The sequence below is a fragment of the Athene noctua genome, chromosome 28 (assembly GCF_965140245.1).
Source record: "Athene noctua chromosome 28, bAthNoc1.hap1.1, whole genome shotgun sequence".
NCBI classification, from domain to species: Eukaryota; Metazoa; Chordata; class Aves; order Strigiformes; family Strigidae; genus Athene; species Athene noctua.
In genome coordinates, this window is record NC_134064.1 from 3,547,969 (window position 1) to 3,566,454 (window position 18,486).

An 18,486-nucleotide genomic window follows, 5' to 3' on the forward strand; every position below is an offset into this window, starting at 1 on the left:
GAAAGAAAATGATTTGGTTTTCTGAGTGGCGTTGGTTTTTTTTTTTGTTTTAAGGGAAAACTTTTCCTGCTACTGGTAAGAACAACACAGAGCAAAAAAAAATCTGCGTATTTTCCATGTTAGAGAGGAAGAATCTACGGGGTATTTTTTCTGAACTTCTATTTTTCACTATTTTCTCAATGAGAAACGAGTGGAACAACTAATACGATAAACCAAACAATCGTTCATTCTTTCTCTCTTTTTCCCCCTCCACCAGTAGCTACTTATGCAGGGGACGGCTGCACAAAGCCAAAAGCCAAAAAATTTAACCACGGGAGAGGGGCAGGAAATGGCAGAGAAGAAACAGAAGCATTTCAGAGGATGGAAAACTCTGCCATTTCTTCAAAACTACCTTACCTCTGCTCTTGGACATCATACTTTTGTGGAGAACAGCCAAAATCGGTTTAAAAAAATAATGTTTGGGGTTTTTTTACCTGTAACTAAATTGGTAGATAAAGTTTATGGCTTGCTCTGTATTTTATTACAGGAGGGTGGCTTGTTGGGCTTAAACTGTAACAGAACGCACTTAGATGATTCATATCTTTTTAACATTGAAATACTATCCAATATATTAATATAATAGAAAGGATATATGTGTGTGTCATCTCTCTGTCACAGTAATCATAAGCCCTGTGCATGTTCTACATTTATTACATCCTATATCATTCTCAGGATGATCCATGTGCCTCAAGGGAGTTTGTCATGTTGTAGGTCCTGCTGCCACCTAACGGGAGTGAGCCCAACCTTCACCTTTTGTGCTAAAAAAAGGGGAGAAAACCGGTTCCGAAGCTTCTGTCTGTGCAGAGCAAGCAGCTAACAGTACTAAATGCTTTAATTTTTAGAGTCTTAAAAGTCTTGGGAAATTTAAGTTAATTAAACTTAGTATTAATTAATAGGATTTTTGTCCTGCACAAGCCATCTAGAGTCACGTATAGTAGCTTAGTTAGGGGCTTGATACCATGTTCCATGTGAAGGTGCCAGCCCACACTAAGGGTTACCCAACAGTGGGGTTTTTTTTGAAGTGCAAAGCAAGTAGGTCCATACTGCCAAGGAGCCTTGGGGGCCTATGCACTCAGACACCCTCAAATTACTGTGGTAGCTGCAGAAATACTGGTTTTAGCTGGCAGGAAAATAGTGCAAATTAAGCTTGTCTGCAGCAAAACCGGTTGGGTTGGACAGAGGCACGTAAATATGTTTTTATATAGATATATAATATAAATATAGATATGAATGAGCCCTAGGTCAGAGAAGCCTTGGCTTTGAAAATGCTGTGCTAGGTCTTGGCATATGCTGAAACGGGACAGATGAGCTGCAGGGACCAGTGACAACTGCTCCCAGCACCCTGCCACGCTGCCCTCTGCTCCGATAACCCACCGCCCCTCCCGAGCTGACAGCTAGTCATCCAGGCCACTGAGTCAAATTCATCACCTACTTTCTTTCTCCTCTGAGCCACTAATTCTGTATCAAAGTTAACATCAGATTAGCTCTGTATAGGTGCGTGGCTGCAGAGAACCAAACCAGCCGTGAGCTGGCCCTCACCGCTGCCGGCACAGAGAACCACCTGGGTTAAGGGGTTGACAAAACACGACTGTTCTCGTGCTCTTCTGCAGCAGCAAGTCCTGCCCCACTGACCTGACCCTGCTCCCGAGATGGCTCCCTGGCTTGGCTCCTCAGTACCCGTTAGATTCAGATCTGGCTGTTGATGAATTCTTCCTGAGCTCAAAAACTTCCGTAGGTTTCAGTTGATATTTTTTGGCCTGTTCCAACATGAACCAGGTTCACTGAGTCCCTGGAATTGATTTCCTGGGGAAGAGTTTTCTTTGGTTTCCCGGGGGAGAGATTTCTCTCTTTCCAATTTAGGTGCTGGAAGACGAAATAATGATAGAATAAAAACATACGTCTGCAGAGCCTCCATTTGTTAAGTAAACCCCAGTGCTTTAGGCTGAATGTATCTTTCACTGGGATATTGCTGGGACAAGCTAATAAGTTTTATACAAATACCCACCAATCCTATTCTATGGGATTTGATTGCATATATGCTAATAGCTAATTTAGCTGCCAGTAGCCAAATAACTGCCTGTCATTTATGACAGAGCCAGGATCCCCACATTAACCAGAACTCTTTTTATTAGTTTATTAGATCATTTATTAGATCATTGCCCCTTCTCAACAGATAAAAAGGAAACCCTCTTAAAACCTCCCACTGGCTAGGGGTGCCAGGTTTAAAGCCGTGTGGAGACAGCGAATTGCCTTTCACCGAGCACTTAAACATTTGGTTTTGTTCGGATGAGGAACAAGAGCTAAACATCACTGCAAAGACAGCTGCAAACTCCAGCTGTGCTGGGATTTGGGGGGAGAGCACCGAGAGGGTCGATCTGGCGGATGCAGGGATGCGGCAACCAAGGACCCGAGCGGCTGATAGCGACGGTGGCTCCTTGAGCCCTTCCCACGATCTGCTGCCATCTCTCTCACAGCATCCCTGTAACACAATAAAACCCAACCACCACCACCACCAGTTTCACTGGCGTTCCTCCAGGCAGCTCTAACACTCCCCATTCCGTTATCTGCGTGTGGCGTCTATTTACGGCTGTACTTTCTCTCCCCTCCTCCATCGCTGTTCGGAGGGTCCAAGTAGAAACACATTGGAGGGCTGAGGGCTATGCCAATAGTTTTAGCTTCTTTTGCTCGCATTTCATCAGCGATCTCTGCAATGCGGAGCCAGGATTTTTCAAGCAAATGCCCCTCCTTTGCCAAATACTGTTTTAAACAGACAACTGCCCCGAGGCTTGCTTTTCTCTAAAGGAAATTATACTGCAGACCACTGATTCCTCTTTACCATCACCATCCTCCAAGGAACCACGGGACCTTATTTCAGCTCTGCTACTGTACCTCTCACTCCTACGCAGGACTACCACCAGCCTACACGAGCACCAGCTTCAGGGCTCAGCCTGTTTTTAGCTGTTGAAGGCCCCAGCCAAGGTACGCGGTTACACAGAACACGTATTGCCTTGAGACACAGATGCACCTAGTGAAACAACAACATTTTGTCTTTATTAGGAGTTCCCATGGTAATATAACACAGAGTTCTTAAGGAATAAAACACAAGACTTGGGGTTGGGGTGGGGGTTTTTTTGCCATTGAGACAATGGTCAAATATCAGTACTTCTTTTCGTCTACACACATGATCAGCTTTAGCACTTACAGCTCCTCCACTCATGGTTCACAATCACAAATCCAAGGGTTAAATCCAGCTAGTATTAAATCCTACTTTTTTTTTTTAATTTTATTTTTAGAGCTTCAAGTCACTGCGGTTAATTAATTAATTAAGTCATCGTCTTTTTTTTTTTCTTTAAGCATTTACATATGACATTCATTAAACAGACACAAAGCGGACGAGCTCTCACAGGAAAAAACATGCTTACATAGCCTGCAAAAATCTTTTTTTGTGATTTTTTTTTTCCTTTTGAAGAACAAATTAAAACTAAAAAGTCATCATGAGTCAGTGAAGGAAAAAAAAAAAAAGGAAGACTTAAGTGAATACTGAAGAGCCGCAAGTGTTTCGCAGAATTGAAACGGATCTGCAATTCTTTTTTTTTTTTTCTCCCCAACTCGTTCAAATTGATTTTAACATACAGGTGAAAAAAAAAAAAAAAAAAAAAAAAGAAAGAAAATAGCTGCAATATATATTAAGTTCACGGATTACTTAACAAACAAAGTGCAAACTCTTTTATGCAAAACTAAAAGACCCAAGAGTTAAACCGAAATGCAAAATGCGTGGATGAATATGGCAATGTTTTTCTTAACTTTCGTGTTCAAAAGGGCCTAAAGGAATTAGGTGCTGAAGCTGGGAGGGTTTGGGTACCTAAGTAGCTTCCAGATCCTTTGCAAATCCCAGCATTGATACTTCATAACAACAAATTTGGTACTTGTCTCTTAAAAGCCTTCATATATATAGTTTTTTCCCTAAAAGAACCTGTAAACACCATTTAAGAAAATACTCACACATATGAAAAAACAAGGTCAATGTACGTGGCAAAGTACAAATAGAAGAGAAAGCAGAAGATGCAGCCAAGTGCCAGGGCATGCAGAGAGTGGAGGTAATGCTGTGTTAACTGCGGGTAGAAAAGCTCTCTGGGCTAAGAGACAGGCCAAGTCCGTGGGACTGCCGAGCCCTCCAGATGAGTTTAAGTGGGAATCTAACGGTGCAGATTTATTCTCCATGTCCTGAAAACAGTGACCCTCCAATACCAAGGCTCAAAGACCTTCAGTCCCAAAAGAGAGTTAAATGCCTAGATCCCGCTCACTGCCACAGAAGCTGGGGCTCCTGAACTCCTTTAAGGACCACTCGAGACCTTTGGTTGCTCCAATCTGAGGCAGCAGGCATCTGAGGAAGGGTGGGGAACCACCAGGCCTTCTCACGAATGTTTGCACAAAGGCAGATTCCTGAAGGAATGAGCGACTGTGAAATTCGCACCACGTACGAAATTCTCAGCTGCTGTTGACCCGTGGAGCTGCTCTGAGGCTCCCAGTTACAACAGCTGGGCATCTGGACTCGAACTGGAATGGCCGCAGATGCTCGGGCACACCCTCAACTGACCAGCCTTTCGGCCAGAGCCAAAGATAAGCTCTTGTAAAGTTTTAAATAACCACTTGTTGACGGCCAGGAAGGGGGAACATGGCTGCTACAGAGATCTTACAAGCAACACGTTGCTCTTTGCCCATGGCCCCATGCTTATCCATTTCCACCTCCAGGAACAGCAGACAAACTAACCACTAAGAACTTCTCAAGAGACTCTGTCTCAGCTCCCCAGCTGGTATCCAGCCCCTCTGTTTGCACCAGCTCGAGTACACTGAAGATCATAGCTTATGAACCTGCTCCGTGGCCTCGTCTTGCAGCTAAGTGGCAAGTGTTGGCTGGAATGATGCAACCTAGGAACACCTGAAGTACCAGGGGGGCAGTGGCAGTGACACTGGCGGGAGTCTGTAACTTGAATGAGGTTTGGGAAGGACCAGAAAGAACAGGGAGATTCCCAGTTCTCAGATAAGGCTTCGTAAACACAATGATACAAACATATTAAAAACACACACACAAACATAAAAAAAAAAAAAAAAAAAAGTTTCCTCAAGGACCTAATTTGCAGCAAAATCCAGAAGGAAAAAAAAAAAACAACACATAATGAAAAAACAAACCAACAGAACCAAAGTCCCCAACGATTCTAGCTCACCCGATGGGTGGGTGCGATGCGCTGTGTCAATTCCTAGTGCTGGGTCCTGTTTCTCTCTCTTGGCGGCAGACAGCTATTCAGTGACCTCAAAGGCAGTGCTGGGAATGGTTACAGACAGCCTGGGATTCCTGTCCCGCCGTGCTTGCCTAGCTATTCTGCTGGAACACAGAACCCTACAGAATATCCAGTTTAAAACCCTTGAACTACTCTTCTGCTTGACATTTTTTTTAAAAAAAAAAAAAAAAAAAAAGGTATTTTTTACATTTATTATTTATTTATTCCTTTTTTGTGTGTGTCTTAAAGGCAGCTCCCGGGAAATTCACTTTATCCTTCCTTTATTAAAAGAAAGATGCTGAATGGGACAGAGGCCACATATCTCAAACATCCTCTTTACATTTACTTTCGCATGTCAGAGGTGTCAAAACAGGGTTTATTTCTTTAAATGTGTAGGGGCTGAAGGGGGAAGTGAGAGGGGTTGGTGAAGATGAGGAGGGAATCTGAGGGGACTGAAAGAGGCGCCTTACTTCAGCCCCCCCTCACTGGTTGCCCGCAGTAACTGTCACAGGCTCTAAAAGGATCAGAAAGGGTCTCCAGGTGCCCCGTCCCCGTCCGCCGGGCGGGCACGGGAGGGGTCGGTCCTTAGCCCAAGCTGGTGATGTTGGCACGTCCGCCCGGCGGTGCCACGATGCGCTGAGTCGTGCGGCGTGGGATGTTGTCATCGATCTGTGCCCCTGCGGGAGAGAGAAGCAACGTCAGGTCCCCCCCAGGGCCAGCGAGGGTTTGAGATGAGCGAGGGGCAGGACAAGGGAGTCAGGAGGGCACCACGGCACCAAACCCCATCCAGGCTCTGACGGTGTGACCAAGCTGCATCGTCTTTGAGGGAAAAGCCCTTACCAGCCTCCAGTGCCTTCATTCTGCTGAAACCTGCTCTGCATTAATACCTCCAGAGCCAACACCTGAGCCCCCCAGCCCTGCACAGGTAAGAGCTGGCTAGGGGGTTTGCCCTTAGGGAGCCTTTTTATTCCTTTTTACAGTTTTCCCTGACTGAACTGAACCAGCACGCTGAGAAACCAAACCTGCCACATCCCAGACCCACAGCTGGTCTCAGCTGGCAAAGCTCTGCTTGAAGTTGGTGCCATCTGCCCCCTCCAGACACCCAGCTGAGGACTGAGCCTGGAACACGAGGGGGTGTTCAGCACTCATGCCACAGCACGAACGTCAGCAGGACTTTCCTCCTGTACTGCTCTTCTTCCTTTCTAAAGGGATAACCTCCAAGCTAAAAACACATCACAGTCTCTCTCACTGCCATCCAATTAATTCAGAGTGCGGGAGTATAAACAAGCCGTGATTTCACAGCAATTTAGCCCCATCAAAGTACGTACCAGACAAGCTGAATCCAGACTGGTGCAGGTTCCTCACGGGTGGGGCCTGCTGTTTGGCAGGAGATGTTTTAGCTGAAGACGCCGGCGTGACGGTCTTCGGTGTCACTGACACTTCGCAGACGGGTCCGTCGTAGAGGCCTCGAGGCACACCCCGCAGCTCAGCCAGCTGCAAAACACAGAAGCAGGCAGCCTTCAGGGCCAAAACAGCCTCCAAAACAGCACTAAACAGCGGGCCAGATGTTGCTACACCAACAACACAGATTTCAAGATTGGTAAGAGGATCTGACAGCGTACATCATCTCCTCCGCGCTGATCCTCGCGTGGTGGCTGGTCTCCGAAGCAGCACGGACAAAATGACACGTGGTCTGGACTGCTGGGCTCTGTCTAGTTGCTAGCTGGTGTGAGCAGCCTACAGAAGACAGCCAGTCTGTCCCCTGCACCCCGAGTTCTGTCTTTTAATGAGCTCACCCTACCTGCTGTTGTATTAAGGGCTCCTGACGACTCTCAAATGAAACTTGTTACTCATCCCTAAAAAGCAAAACACTGCTGAGACAGAGGCAGGTCTGCATAAAGAGGAGCCAGGCTAGCTGCACATGGCCAGCTTGGGAGCTTTAGCTTGGGTTAAATGCAATTATTCCAGTTGAGATGCTGCCCAATTGGATTTATAGGTCAGAGACGTATTTCTGTGCGAGACCAGCGCACAACAGAAACCACGGATCTGTTCTCTGCAGTGCTAAATTACTAAGGTTGTAATTTTGATAACTTGCAATTTCTTCCGAGAACAATTGAGGGAAGATCATTTGCAGAATGTGAAGATTACCCACAGTCAGCAGAACTAATACAGCTCTGGTTTTGGCCAGGAGAGGGCAACACTTCAAACATCACAACACTTCTCAGAAATCTGACTCCATCTAGAAACAAACTTCTTAAATTCTCAGCAACTAAGTTGCAGCTGAGTTCAGTGTCATCTGCTCCATCAGTTTTTACCAACTAATGGCATATCAAAAGGCAGTTTCTGTTTTGAATGGGTGTATTTTACAAACCATTTTCCCAACAGTTTTAGCCTCTTAAAAATAGAAAACTCTCCCTTTTACACAGTCAGTAGGCTGCGCTGTGACTCACCAGTCATCAGACAAGAGCATCTGATCATATCTGACAGAAGGGAAAGCAGCCTAATGCATCTATAACAATAAATTAGAATTCCAAATTGTTGCTGAAAGGTTTGATATATAAATGCTATCCATAACTTCTCTTGGTTCTTCTGTGACAGGAGAAGCCTGCTGGGTTATGTGCAGATGGACTCCTCTCCAAACTGGACAGTTGCTGGACACCTGCTCTGTCTAGGTGTCCCAAGACAGAGAAGAATTAAAGAGCAGAAAAATAAAATTTGCAGCAAATCCAAGCTCAAGGCAAAGCATATTCCTGTAATGACTCAAGTGAATAGCAAAAATGAAAGAGGAATGAGATAAATATGGCTCCTATCCAGGGAACATTTTCTGTTGCAGAAGTGTGTGTCTGCGAGCCAGGGGACAGCATCTGTTTTCCACCCACTTTAACTCAGAAGTTTCAGCGAGAGCACAAAAGTGCATCCAACCAGCTACACTCACCCTGCTCCTTGCTTTGATGCGCTTGTAAACGAAGTCAGGGAACGGTTTCCTGGGGATATATCGTCCAGATCCCTCAGTGACATGGAGATTCCCATCCTCCAGCACGATCTTCCCCTGGCTGATAACCACCAGGGGAGACCCACGGCACTCCATGCCTTCGAAGATATTGTACTCCAGAGACTAGAACAAACAAAAAAAACAACATGAGGCAAACATATTCATCCCAGCAAAGCCTGCTGTGCTTTAATTAGCAATCACCGGTCATGCTACTTGACAAAATTTTAAGGACAGATGGAAGCAAACAACAGCATTTACCTGCCTTGTACATGCTGTGGTTTAATAGAAAGGCTGGTCTTTTTTATCCGTCTAAATTTATTAAGGATGTACTCATGCAAAATTTCCATTGCAACGAGAGTCATAAAGAGGAAATAACAGTTTCAGATGAGAAAGTCCACCTGTTTAAATGCATCTAGGTGCCTATCTCCGCTGAATCGTGGGGAATTTAGGAGGCAAATAAAGTTTTATCTGAGTTTCATACTAAAAATAGTGATAATTTTGAAAACCTGCCATTTCAAACCAGCATTTTGGTTGATAGATCAGGGGCCAGGACAATCTTGTTTTACTCTAATGGGATTGCTCATCCTCAATTAACAAGATTGGAAACATTACACCATGGAAAAAAAAAAAACCCAAGCTTTAAAGGAATCCCTGGTAAATGTCCCACCCATGAAGCATCCTGGAATCCGATGCACAACGACCATGTTATTTGGGGACTGTTACTCTAGTGACCATCTCTGAGACAAATCCACGTCTTTTTTACTGAGTTAATAATGGAGTTTGCTCTTGAAGTGTGTTATAAGTATGGGTAGGCTTGACTGCAGATTTACAATTAGCTAGAATGGCGGTTAAACCGACACTAAACCAAGTCCAGTCTGAAAAAAAGTTGTGGTGGCAAAGGAGGAGGCTTGGTTAGAAGCTTATGAATTAGGCTGGTTCCAAGAAAAACACTATCTCCCCTCTCTAGCTCCTAATGTTTCCCTGCCAGACAGTGGCAAGAGCAGTGTGAATTCTTGGAAAATATCCGTATGTTGCTCTAGCATTTAAAAAAGCAGCAATCATCCGATGCCACATAATCACTGCATCTCCCCGTCTCACAGCAACCGCTCTGTCTGGCTTTCAAAGGGGCTTTTGTTTTAGACTTGACTCTAAAGGCATCGCTTGGATCAGTTTCTCCTCTAACACCACGCACACGTGCAGTCAGACACAAACCAATCCCCCAGCAGGTGTAATGCCAGGTATAACACGCGACACAACAGCAGGGGAAGAGGTTAGAGCTGGACATTGAAGAAAACAAGCTGTGATTTCTTAGCCAGCCCTTCAAGCTCTAAACAAACCACTCGAAAAGGAGAGCCCTTCATCCTCCATCGTCTTGGCACAACTTAAGAGGCAGCCTTTGGCAGTAGCTGATCACGGAGTGCTAAGGCCTCTTACACGGGGCAAGAGTTTCAGGGGGATCTGCAGTCCTTAGCGTATAAAGAATTTCTGAACAGCTGCTCCACGGTGGATCGGGTTCTCCTTCAGCCTAGCCTAGATCTACCGCAAAATCATGGAGTCAATGCTGATTGTACTGAAGCATATCCACAAAAGATAAAAGACTCCGAGTTTTGTGTGTTCGGAAATTGAAAGAGTTCAATTCGTTTCCTAAAGACAACGGCCGTTACAGGGCTCTCAAACACTCCACCCAGCAAGCTACCTCCAGCTCCCTGAGCCATTCATAAGCACAAATCCAGGTTCAGACCACTAAATTTGGCACCTAATAGGGGTATGTCCCTGGGCTTCCTCCTCTAAGCCATCCCTCTCCAGACTGGAGGTGTGAAGAGTCCAGAAGCACCTCTGAGGTGACTGAAGCAGCCAGACTTCTGAGTCTGGATGCCTCTGTTAGAAGTCTAAGCAGAGGCAGAATGAATCCAGGCCATCTGTGACCAATTCTGACCCAGAGTTAAATCACAGGGAAGTGAACCAAACCTGTAAAAAAAGTTTCTTTGTGAATGTGCCCAGGGATCCAAGTGTGGAAGAAAATTTTGCTCCTTCAGCTCCAGAGTGAATGAAAGCATTCACGGAAAAAAAGAACAAGGAGTTGTTTTTTGTTTTTTTCCAGGGAAACATTCCATAGGTTCATCGCCTGCAGTGAAACAAGTTGTCAACAAATGCAAACAGTGGTTGCTTTCTCTGAGACAGCGCTCGAATGTCACAGGGAGACTCCAACCAGCCCTTTGCACTGGGACCATTCTGCAGTTTCCCACAGGGAGGGACAGCTTTTTCACTGGAGGAGCCAGGTGTAAGACACGGGCCACAGCTGTGGGCCACAGCGGTGCCTCTAACAGTGCCACCACAAAGCCACAGAGAAACAAGGGGAAGGTCTGGTTAGTCTGGGTGCTGCCTTGTGCCTCCCTGTGCCACCTAACACTGGGATCATCACGGGTAAAATCATGTCTAGGTATGACTCCACACACAAGTGCCAGAACAATCCACTCAGGCTCCTTGATCTGGATCAGCTCTCCAGCAAAGACGTCCACAAGCTGACAACCTTCACCGACCCCAACTAGGAAAGGGGCAGCTCACATGCCCACTGCTAATGAGCCAGAAGGTCATAAGTGACACACTGTGGGAAGAGGCCTTTTGATATTTTAGGAGATTTAAAGAGCTTTCTGTGTGCTCAGATCCAAGCATCCAACACTCAGAAAGAGCAGACAATCTCTTTGCTCCGAGGGGAATCTCTGGGTAGTTCATGTGATTTCAGATTTGGACTCAGTCCTCTTCCCTTCTGCTCACACAGCTGAGCTGTACAGGGTGTAAGACCAGAGAGGGCTTGGGGCATCGAGACAACAAAGCCCTGAGTTGTCATGAGCTCTAGTTCTTGGCAGCACAGTCTGGCACTGAAGGAAAAGAGGAGGAAATGAGCAGCAGAGCTCACATTGTAGAAAACATCCTTACTATGTTATGAGTCTTGGCGGAGATTGTCTTGACACTGTCAGGATCCCAGATAACCAGATCAGCATCCGAGCCCACTGCAATACGGCCCTTCCGCGGGTACAGGTTAAAGATTTTAGCTGCATTTGTGCTGGTCACAGCGACAAACTGGTTCTCATCCATCTTGCCAGTCACCTGGGGAAGAGACAAAAAGGAGTCACTGCGTTAGCCGGGTAGGGACCACTCTGAAAAGCAAATCACTGACAGCACAGCAGATTCCCAGTGATCTCTGCAGGGGCAAAAACCTCAAGTGGGAGGCCCAGAACAAGCGGCTGGGGGAGGTAACAACACCCTGCTGCAGCTCTTTCAGCTCTGAAAGTCTGGCTGCAGCCTGAGCCTATGTGACGTACCACAGCCTTATCCCAGATGATGGACATCCTCTCCTCGGTCCCGTTGGTTCCCTCAGGGATCAGGGTGAAGTTGTCCTTCCCAACAGCTTTCTGGGCAGTGTTGAAGGTGCAGTGGGCACTGCCAGTAACTTGGAGGTCTCCACTGGAAAGGGCAATGAGAGGTATTTAAGATATTTTATTGTCACAGGTTTACTCCTAAAGATAAAACACCCTCTTGCTTGCTGGCAACAACAGCTATCATTTTTATCAACCAACTGCCTCATGATGAAGCATGTGTTGTAGGAACACCAAGAGCTCTACTCACCAGGACAGTAGCGAGTTGAGAAAATCAGGAGTGGTTGGGTCAGGACTCAGTGGTGGGGAAGTAACAAAAGCTGCCGCTTTAGCCCAATTCTTGCTCCAGTAATGAGATCCATCAGTACCCAAGCTGGCTGTGATGGGTTCTCCATACACCACAGTGCCTACAGGACAGGAATACAGACAAATCCACGGTGAGCACCAAGCAACATGCACCTCCAGCCTGGCTTCCAGGTGTAAAACATCCTTCTGAAAAAGGGCCAGTCCGGGAAGTCACACCAGCTCCACACACCGCAGGGTTTCTTGGTACTTCCTCGCGAGTATGTGATCACAGAGACACAACGTTGGACTGAATCCACTGGCCGGCATAACCAGATAATCAGACATCGTTAAACTCCTGACCTGATCAGTGCTCCTCAAACTGTTTCACAAGCAAACTCTTAATTTGACATGTTTATCTCGAGATCTCTAAAGAAACACCGAGTATTTTCCAAAAACAAGTGCCTCAGACTAAGTATCCAAACAACTAAATACCTGAGTTAATAACAAAGATATTGTTACTGATAAGAGCTTGGAGCAGCAAAACGGGCGTAATTGCTGAGGTTGGCACTGATCAATTGTGCTTGGGTTACTGTAGAGATTCACTGTGTTGTATCCTGGGCCAAGAACCTCATGAAAGAGGCTGAGGGGAGCTGTAAGAGTGTGAGGAGATCCAGCCTGACAGAAGTGATGTGGAAGAAAAAGAATGACGAAAATAGCGCCTGCAATATTTTTATAAATGGGTATGTATTCGAGATCTAACAAGGCTGGGTTTCTTGGAGCAAGCTCTATGCATAGATCTGGTAAGAGAAAACTCCTCTCAGGGAAGTTTCCTGCCTACAGAAAAATCCCCTCACAGAGGAAGTATCAGTGTTTCTGGTTCACAAATGCAGCTCAGGGAAAACTGAGCGATTCCCCCAAGGGTACAGGGAAAATCTGTGGCAGAACTAGGAAATGAAATTGGATCTTCTGACTCTCTGTCCAGTGCGCTAACCACCAGTGCATCCTTCCTCTTCATTAACATTTTTGGAACCACATGAAGGAACGGCGGATCCTTAAGGCCGCGATACTTTGCAGGCTGGAACGCACCACCAACATCTGCACACCAAGCAGATGCAAGATGCTGCAACTTCAAAAGCTGGTAGCCCCACAGATCTGCTCACCAAATGCAACCTTCCCAAAATCTCTGCTAAGTGCCTAACCCTTTGGCTTCTGAGTCCAGACACTTCATGGCTTTGTATCTGCCTGCAAAAGACGAAATACTAACCCTAAATACTTCAAACAGACTGGCAAAGGCAACCCCAGAATTGGTCAGCAGGGTTATACACCTCGTCATGCGGAGTAAAAAAAATTACGATCTTGCTTTCACCGTGTTCTCTTGAGCTACTGTGATGTCCACAGGCTCGAGCTAGGTGGGAGAGCGCATCAGCTGGGGCAGAAGGACGCATTAAGTGGTTTCACGCTGCTTCCAGGACCACACTGAAACAGGAGGTGTAGGAACAGCCTTTGTCAGAGGGGATCCACCAGCAGAGGAAGAGGCCGTCTGACATCACTTGCCACAAATAGGGTTACGAAATCAGAACAAGGCAAAACACACGCTGGCTATTAATGGAAGGCCTGTCGTGGGCCAAAACATTGGGAGGATTGTTCTGCGGGGAGCGATGTTTTGAGCTCCCAGATCTGCCAACGACAAGAGTCTGCAGGGAATCTCCTCCGTAACAAATGCCACTGGGAACATCTGGCTTTAAATAACATTCGTGCTTTTTCATTTAGCAAATCAATTCTGTTTTGTTTTCGCCTTGGATAGTCTTCAGTTATGTTTCCTCTGTTGCTTGGGAGGGCAAGACTAGTGTGTGTGGCCCTCCTGGGCTACCCAGTTGGGTAACTGCACAGCATTTATACTGAACTATTTAAATAAAGGAACAGAGAATGGCATGTCATTTATACCCCAAATTCTCCTTATAAGGAGAAAAACACAATCTGAATGAAAACTGCATATGCCAGTTCACTCAGGCTAAGCAATTCTGAATTCTGTGGATCATTCACCTGGGACAAGCCCAGCACCTTTCCCAGGCAGGGTAACACCTGCCCAAGTCAGGCTGTGGTTTATGACTTCTGTGATGTGAGTGTATGGTCCCTCACCCCAGTGCCCCTCTCTGCTTGCCAGCGAGTGATCTCAGGGGACAGCGAGCGCAGCAAGAAGGTATTTTAATTGATGCATCATCTCTGTGGTGCATGTCTCCAGTACTTTACCTAGAAAGAGGAAGGGATGTTTCCCCGGACTTATAGGATTGAGTTGCACAGTGACATCAAGTTGTTTTCTGGGGTAATGCAGCTGCTTTGCCGTGTCAACGCATCTTCTCATTTCAGCATGATCTCCGCTAACGGAGCTAGGACAGGAAGGTTTATCCCAAGCAGCTTGAGCTGCTTCCACGCCACGAACAGAAAGTGATGCCTTGGAAATTAGTCTTCCTCACCAACTCTGAACTCATTTAACAGGAATCATGGGACCAAAATACTTCTGAGCCAATACACAAACACAAATCTGTTTGCTGCGGTAGGAAATTAGCTCTTCTCACACCAAACACCCAGATGGAAAGTGATGTCATTTGTATATCCATTCAGGCTTGTTCAGACTGCATAAAATTAAATCCAACCCTTCTGAGGAAAGAAGGGGGAAAATCATCCCTCCTGCTTACTCACCCACCCAGAGCTGCTCTAAATGGAAACGAAGGGTTTAGTCACAGAATAAAGCAGGGAGACAGGCACTCACTGTGCTTTGTAACCCATGCTTCCTGGGGCCAAAGCAGCTGGATCAGGACTGGGGAGAAGCTACTGCATCACTGAGAGCAGCACAGCTCCCCCACAGACCTCAGCTAGAGAGAAGAGACCCAAGGCAGAAGCATCCACGGTAGGTCTGAGTCTTGCTTCTTGCAGCATCCTCAGGCAGAGTTATGAGAGGCAATTGCAACTCCCAGCCTGACTACTGATCCCAATTCCTGTTGGGATGCCAGGCTGTGAGTTACAGCACATGAGTTACATCTACTCCACAAGCAAGGAGCACTGTGGATAGCTGGAATCAGTAACCTCTTCGGCTATTCCAACTACAGCCAGTAGGGCTTGTGAGTCAAGACCTCCGTCAGGACTCTTGGAATCACTTCGGAGCCCAGGAAGCAGCTCAGCAGAGAGCACCACGGAAAGACCACAGCAGCTGGAAGGAGGACACAGCTTGCAATCTCCAGGGAGATTCCTTAAACGGAGGCAGCACGGAATTACTCTGCAATAACACGAACACATGGCTCGATGTGGCAGGGTGAGCGTGAGGAGAGAGGCTTTAGGCTTAAAGAAAAACAGGTCCTGGCACTGGTAGACCATTGAATACTTGTCTGTGGCAGATGAGACAGAGGCAGTTGCTTGGGACCTTTTAAAAAAGAGCCTGGACAATAACACTGGAAAAAGAAACCTTTCCTGTAGGGATGAAACTTATGTTGGCAAGCAGCTGAACTGCATGAGCTAATAGGGTGCTTCCATCCAAGGGAAATAACTTACCCTTTTTCCTGGCTTGAGCAATGACATCAGCGGCACTTTTGCTCATCACCTTGGTGATATAAAGGGGGCAGTTGGTTTGGTTGGCGATGGTTATTGCCCGGTTCACAGCCTCTGCCTCCACCTGAGAAACAAAGTCAGGAGCAAGTTAGTAACATCCCACGTGTGAGCAGATCCCATTCCCCTTCAGAGAGTCACAGCCTCTGCTTTCACGGGAAAACAGGGTGTGCAGGGCCAACACGAGACTTTCCACCTCTCCGGTTCTGAGCCAGAAAAATGTACAGTGTAATCATGATAATTAAAGTGACATCAAGCTATAGTCCCCTCTCATTACTATCTTTTCTTCCAGGCTGCTTCAAAGTTTCTCTGCAAGCAGACTAAATCCTATAATAACACTCCAGGTGCTCAAGGTCAGAATGATTAAGTCCCTTCTTTAACCTAGACAAAAAAAAAGCAACTAAATGTTGACTCAACAAAACTATTCATGCTCCAGCCCATGCGGAAGAGTTGCTGTAGCCACACACTCTGGTAAGCCACGTTTGCAAACAAGCCTCCTAAATTGTACCCTCCACTACAATATCTGGCTTGGGATCTGACAGAGCGTGAACCACCCCATAAATCAACTATTTTTTCTTGCATGTGTAGAGAGATAACCTCAGCAAGACTGAGGGTCACTTTATAACTACAGCCTCCGAACGAACGTCATCGCTCTGCAGACTTTTAGGGATCACACATCCCAATGAAAGCAGTCCAGATGGCAGATTTAACAGCAGGGTCACGCTCACAGTGCCCACTGCCACGGAGAACCCAGCCTGCAATACCACAGCCATTTTCCAAGCGAACAACAGAGGACACTGAAATGCAGAGCAATCAGCCACCCGATTCCCAAATGCAAGAGCCTACCAGCACCTCCCGGGGGCTCCCAGCGAGACTGGCACACGCTCAGCACTATTGAAAAATCTGCTCTGTGGTGATTTATCACAGGCCAAGAGCCAAAAGTCATCATCAGTCGCAGAATCGGAACGCACTGACTTGCTGGTCCCTAGCACTGTGCCTGGTCCACCAAGAGAAGTACCTGAGATTAGGGACCCAGCAGCTTAGGGAACTGTGTATTCACCAGAGGGATGATGTCCAGGTGCTCAGAACAGCTCTGCTCACTGACAAAGCCACCACTTGTAACGCCGCTCTGTCTGCAAGCTGGGCTGCTTCAGAAAAACAACTCAACAGCTGGGAGTTTTTTTAAAAAGAAAACCAGCCCCCAGACCCAGCCGGCTGGTCTCTAGTGCCAAAAGGGTTAAAGCCCTAGCCCGTCACCCCTCCGGGGCTTGTGACAAACCCTCCCAGGCAGGGTGATGTACAGAAGGGGACATCTTCTGGCCCAGCTGCCCCATGCAAATGGAAAAGGCTGCAAGGAAGGGTGTTCATTCCACAGCCAGCAGCCCAGCAGGGAGACAGAGGCTGAAGGGAAGGGCCAAGAAAACCATTCTTCTCCCTCCTGAGAGACAAGGAGAGAGAACTCAGGTGGGCCAACGCTTCCAGGCAATGGCATCAGTTTGCAAATTGCCCATTTCAAGCAGGCCTGCACACAGCTCTGCCACTGCAGCTGCTGGAAGTCACGTTCCCACCCCGTGCCTTAAATTTCCCCACTTGCAAAGCAGGGATAAAACAACAGGCACCTCCAGACTTTTGACCAAAAGGCATTTGAGCAACAGCTAAGCAGAAGGAGAGTATTTTCTACCCAGAAGAGAACAAGGCTGCTGAATTCATGCCTTGTGCCCAGATGCTATGGTGATAGGCACATAACAATAACCCAAGGACTAGTCCAAAGGGGAATGTTTGCAATTACCAGTATGCACTAGAAGCCCTAGCACAGCAGTTCTCTTGGAAAAAAAGACAAGACATTTCCTGGAGCACTTGGACCGCTTGTGCTTTCGGCGTTTTTGTGGCTAAAATAAAAACAAAAAAAAAAAAGATGGATTGCTCTCAAAAGTCATCACGGAATGAGCTGAGCTATGTGGGGGAAGAGTTTTCCAGAATGTGATGGGTGATGCTGACCTGGGACGGTGGTGTGTCCATTAAGGCTCCCTTTGCTGGCTGGAGCAACGTGCTGAATACCCTCACCTTGGCTCAACCCAGGTTACTGAGGTGAGAAAACTAAACCCGTGAGTCAGCAGTGAAACCTAAGCCTTAATTCATGCCTTCTGCTCAATTTGGAAGATGTGTACACTCCAAGGAAAATGCAAACAGCACACGGCCAGACCCTGAATGCTTCACTCTGACGTAAGTCTCGCTGACTTCAGTGGGAGTTTTGATTTAATATTGTAGACTTGTTCAACCTGCTAGTTTGCTGTAGACAGAGGTCTGAATTAAGCATCTCTACAGTAAGACGACAACCACCAGAAAGTCCTTAGGACAGGCTTTACACTCCATAAGGCACAGCATGAAAAGCCAATTCTAGTGTTTACCCCAGAGGGATACCAAGAAACATCCGCTCCTACTGAAGTCACCAGGAATCATGGATCTGCTGCCACCCTCAGAATCTGGCCTTCAGCATCAGCCAGCTTAAAGGGAGTTGTATGTTTTTAAAAACACAACGTTACTCCTGCGCCAGAGAAAAGGAGGGGAGGGAACCAGATGACATCGTTTCCTGCTCTGTTTCCTATGACTTTCAAGGAGGAGAATTTTGGCCCAAATGTTTCCACTCCGGGCAGACAGCACAGCTGAGCTCGGCTGCACAGAGGCTGCCCAGTGACACTGGGAACAGGCTTTACTGATCCTCAATTTGAGGCAGCCACGTGTCCTCAGGCAGCCTCCCTTGCTACGCTGAGGAAGAACACATGTCTGCACAGATGTAACAAACCAACCACGGCAAGGAACCACACAGCTCACACTTTAAAGCTCCTGCTCCACTCAGGATGAGCTTTGAAGTAGCCAGACAAGACTTGGCTAGTTTGATGGCCAGATCCTTTAA

General features: G+C 46.7%; 1 protein-coding gene across 3 annotated transcripts in view; it reads right to left on the reverse strand.

Moving 5' to 3' along the window:
• Positions 1-3,068: 3,068 nt before the first annotated feature.
• The window catches only part of DPYSL2 (dihydropyrimidinase like 2), a 54,866-nt gene continuing 39,448 nt past the window's right edge, over positions 3,069-18,486 (reverse strand). For all 3 annotated transcript variants that reach the window (XM_074928738.1, XM_074928739.1, XM_074928740.1), the window contains 7 exons: positions 15,519-15,639; positions 11,938-12,094; positions 11,634-11,775; positions 11,248-11,418; positions 8,254-8,433; positions 6,647-6,812; positions 3,069-5,995 (listed from right to left, as the gene is read on the reverse strand). In XM_074928738.1, the coding sequence (XP_074784839.1) occupies positions 5,904-5,995; positions 6,647-6,812; positions 8,254-8,433; positions 11,248-11,418; positions 11,634-11,775; positions 11,938-12,094; positions 15,519-15,639 (1,029 nt within the window). In that variant the 3' untranslated portion in view covers positions 3,069-5,903. The remainder of the gene's footprint in view (positions 5,996-6,646; positions 6,813-8,253; positions 8,434-11,247; positions 11,419-11,633; positions 11,776-11,937; positions 12,095-15,518; positions 15,640-18,486) is intronic.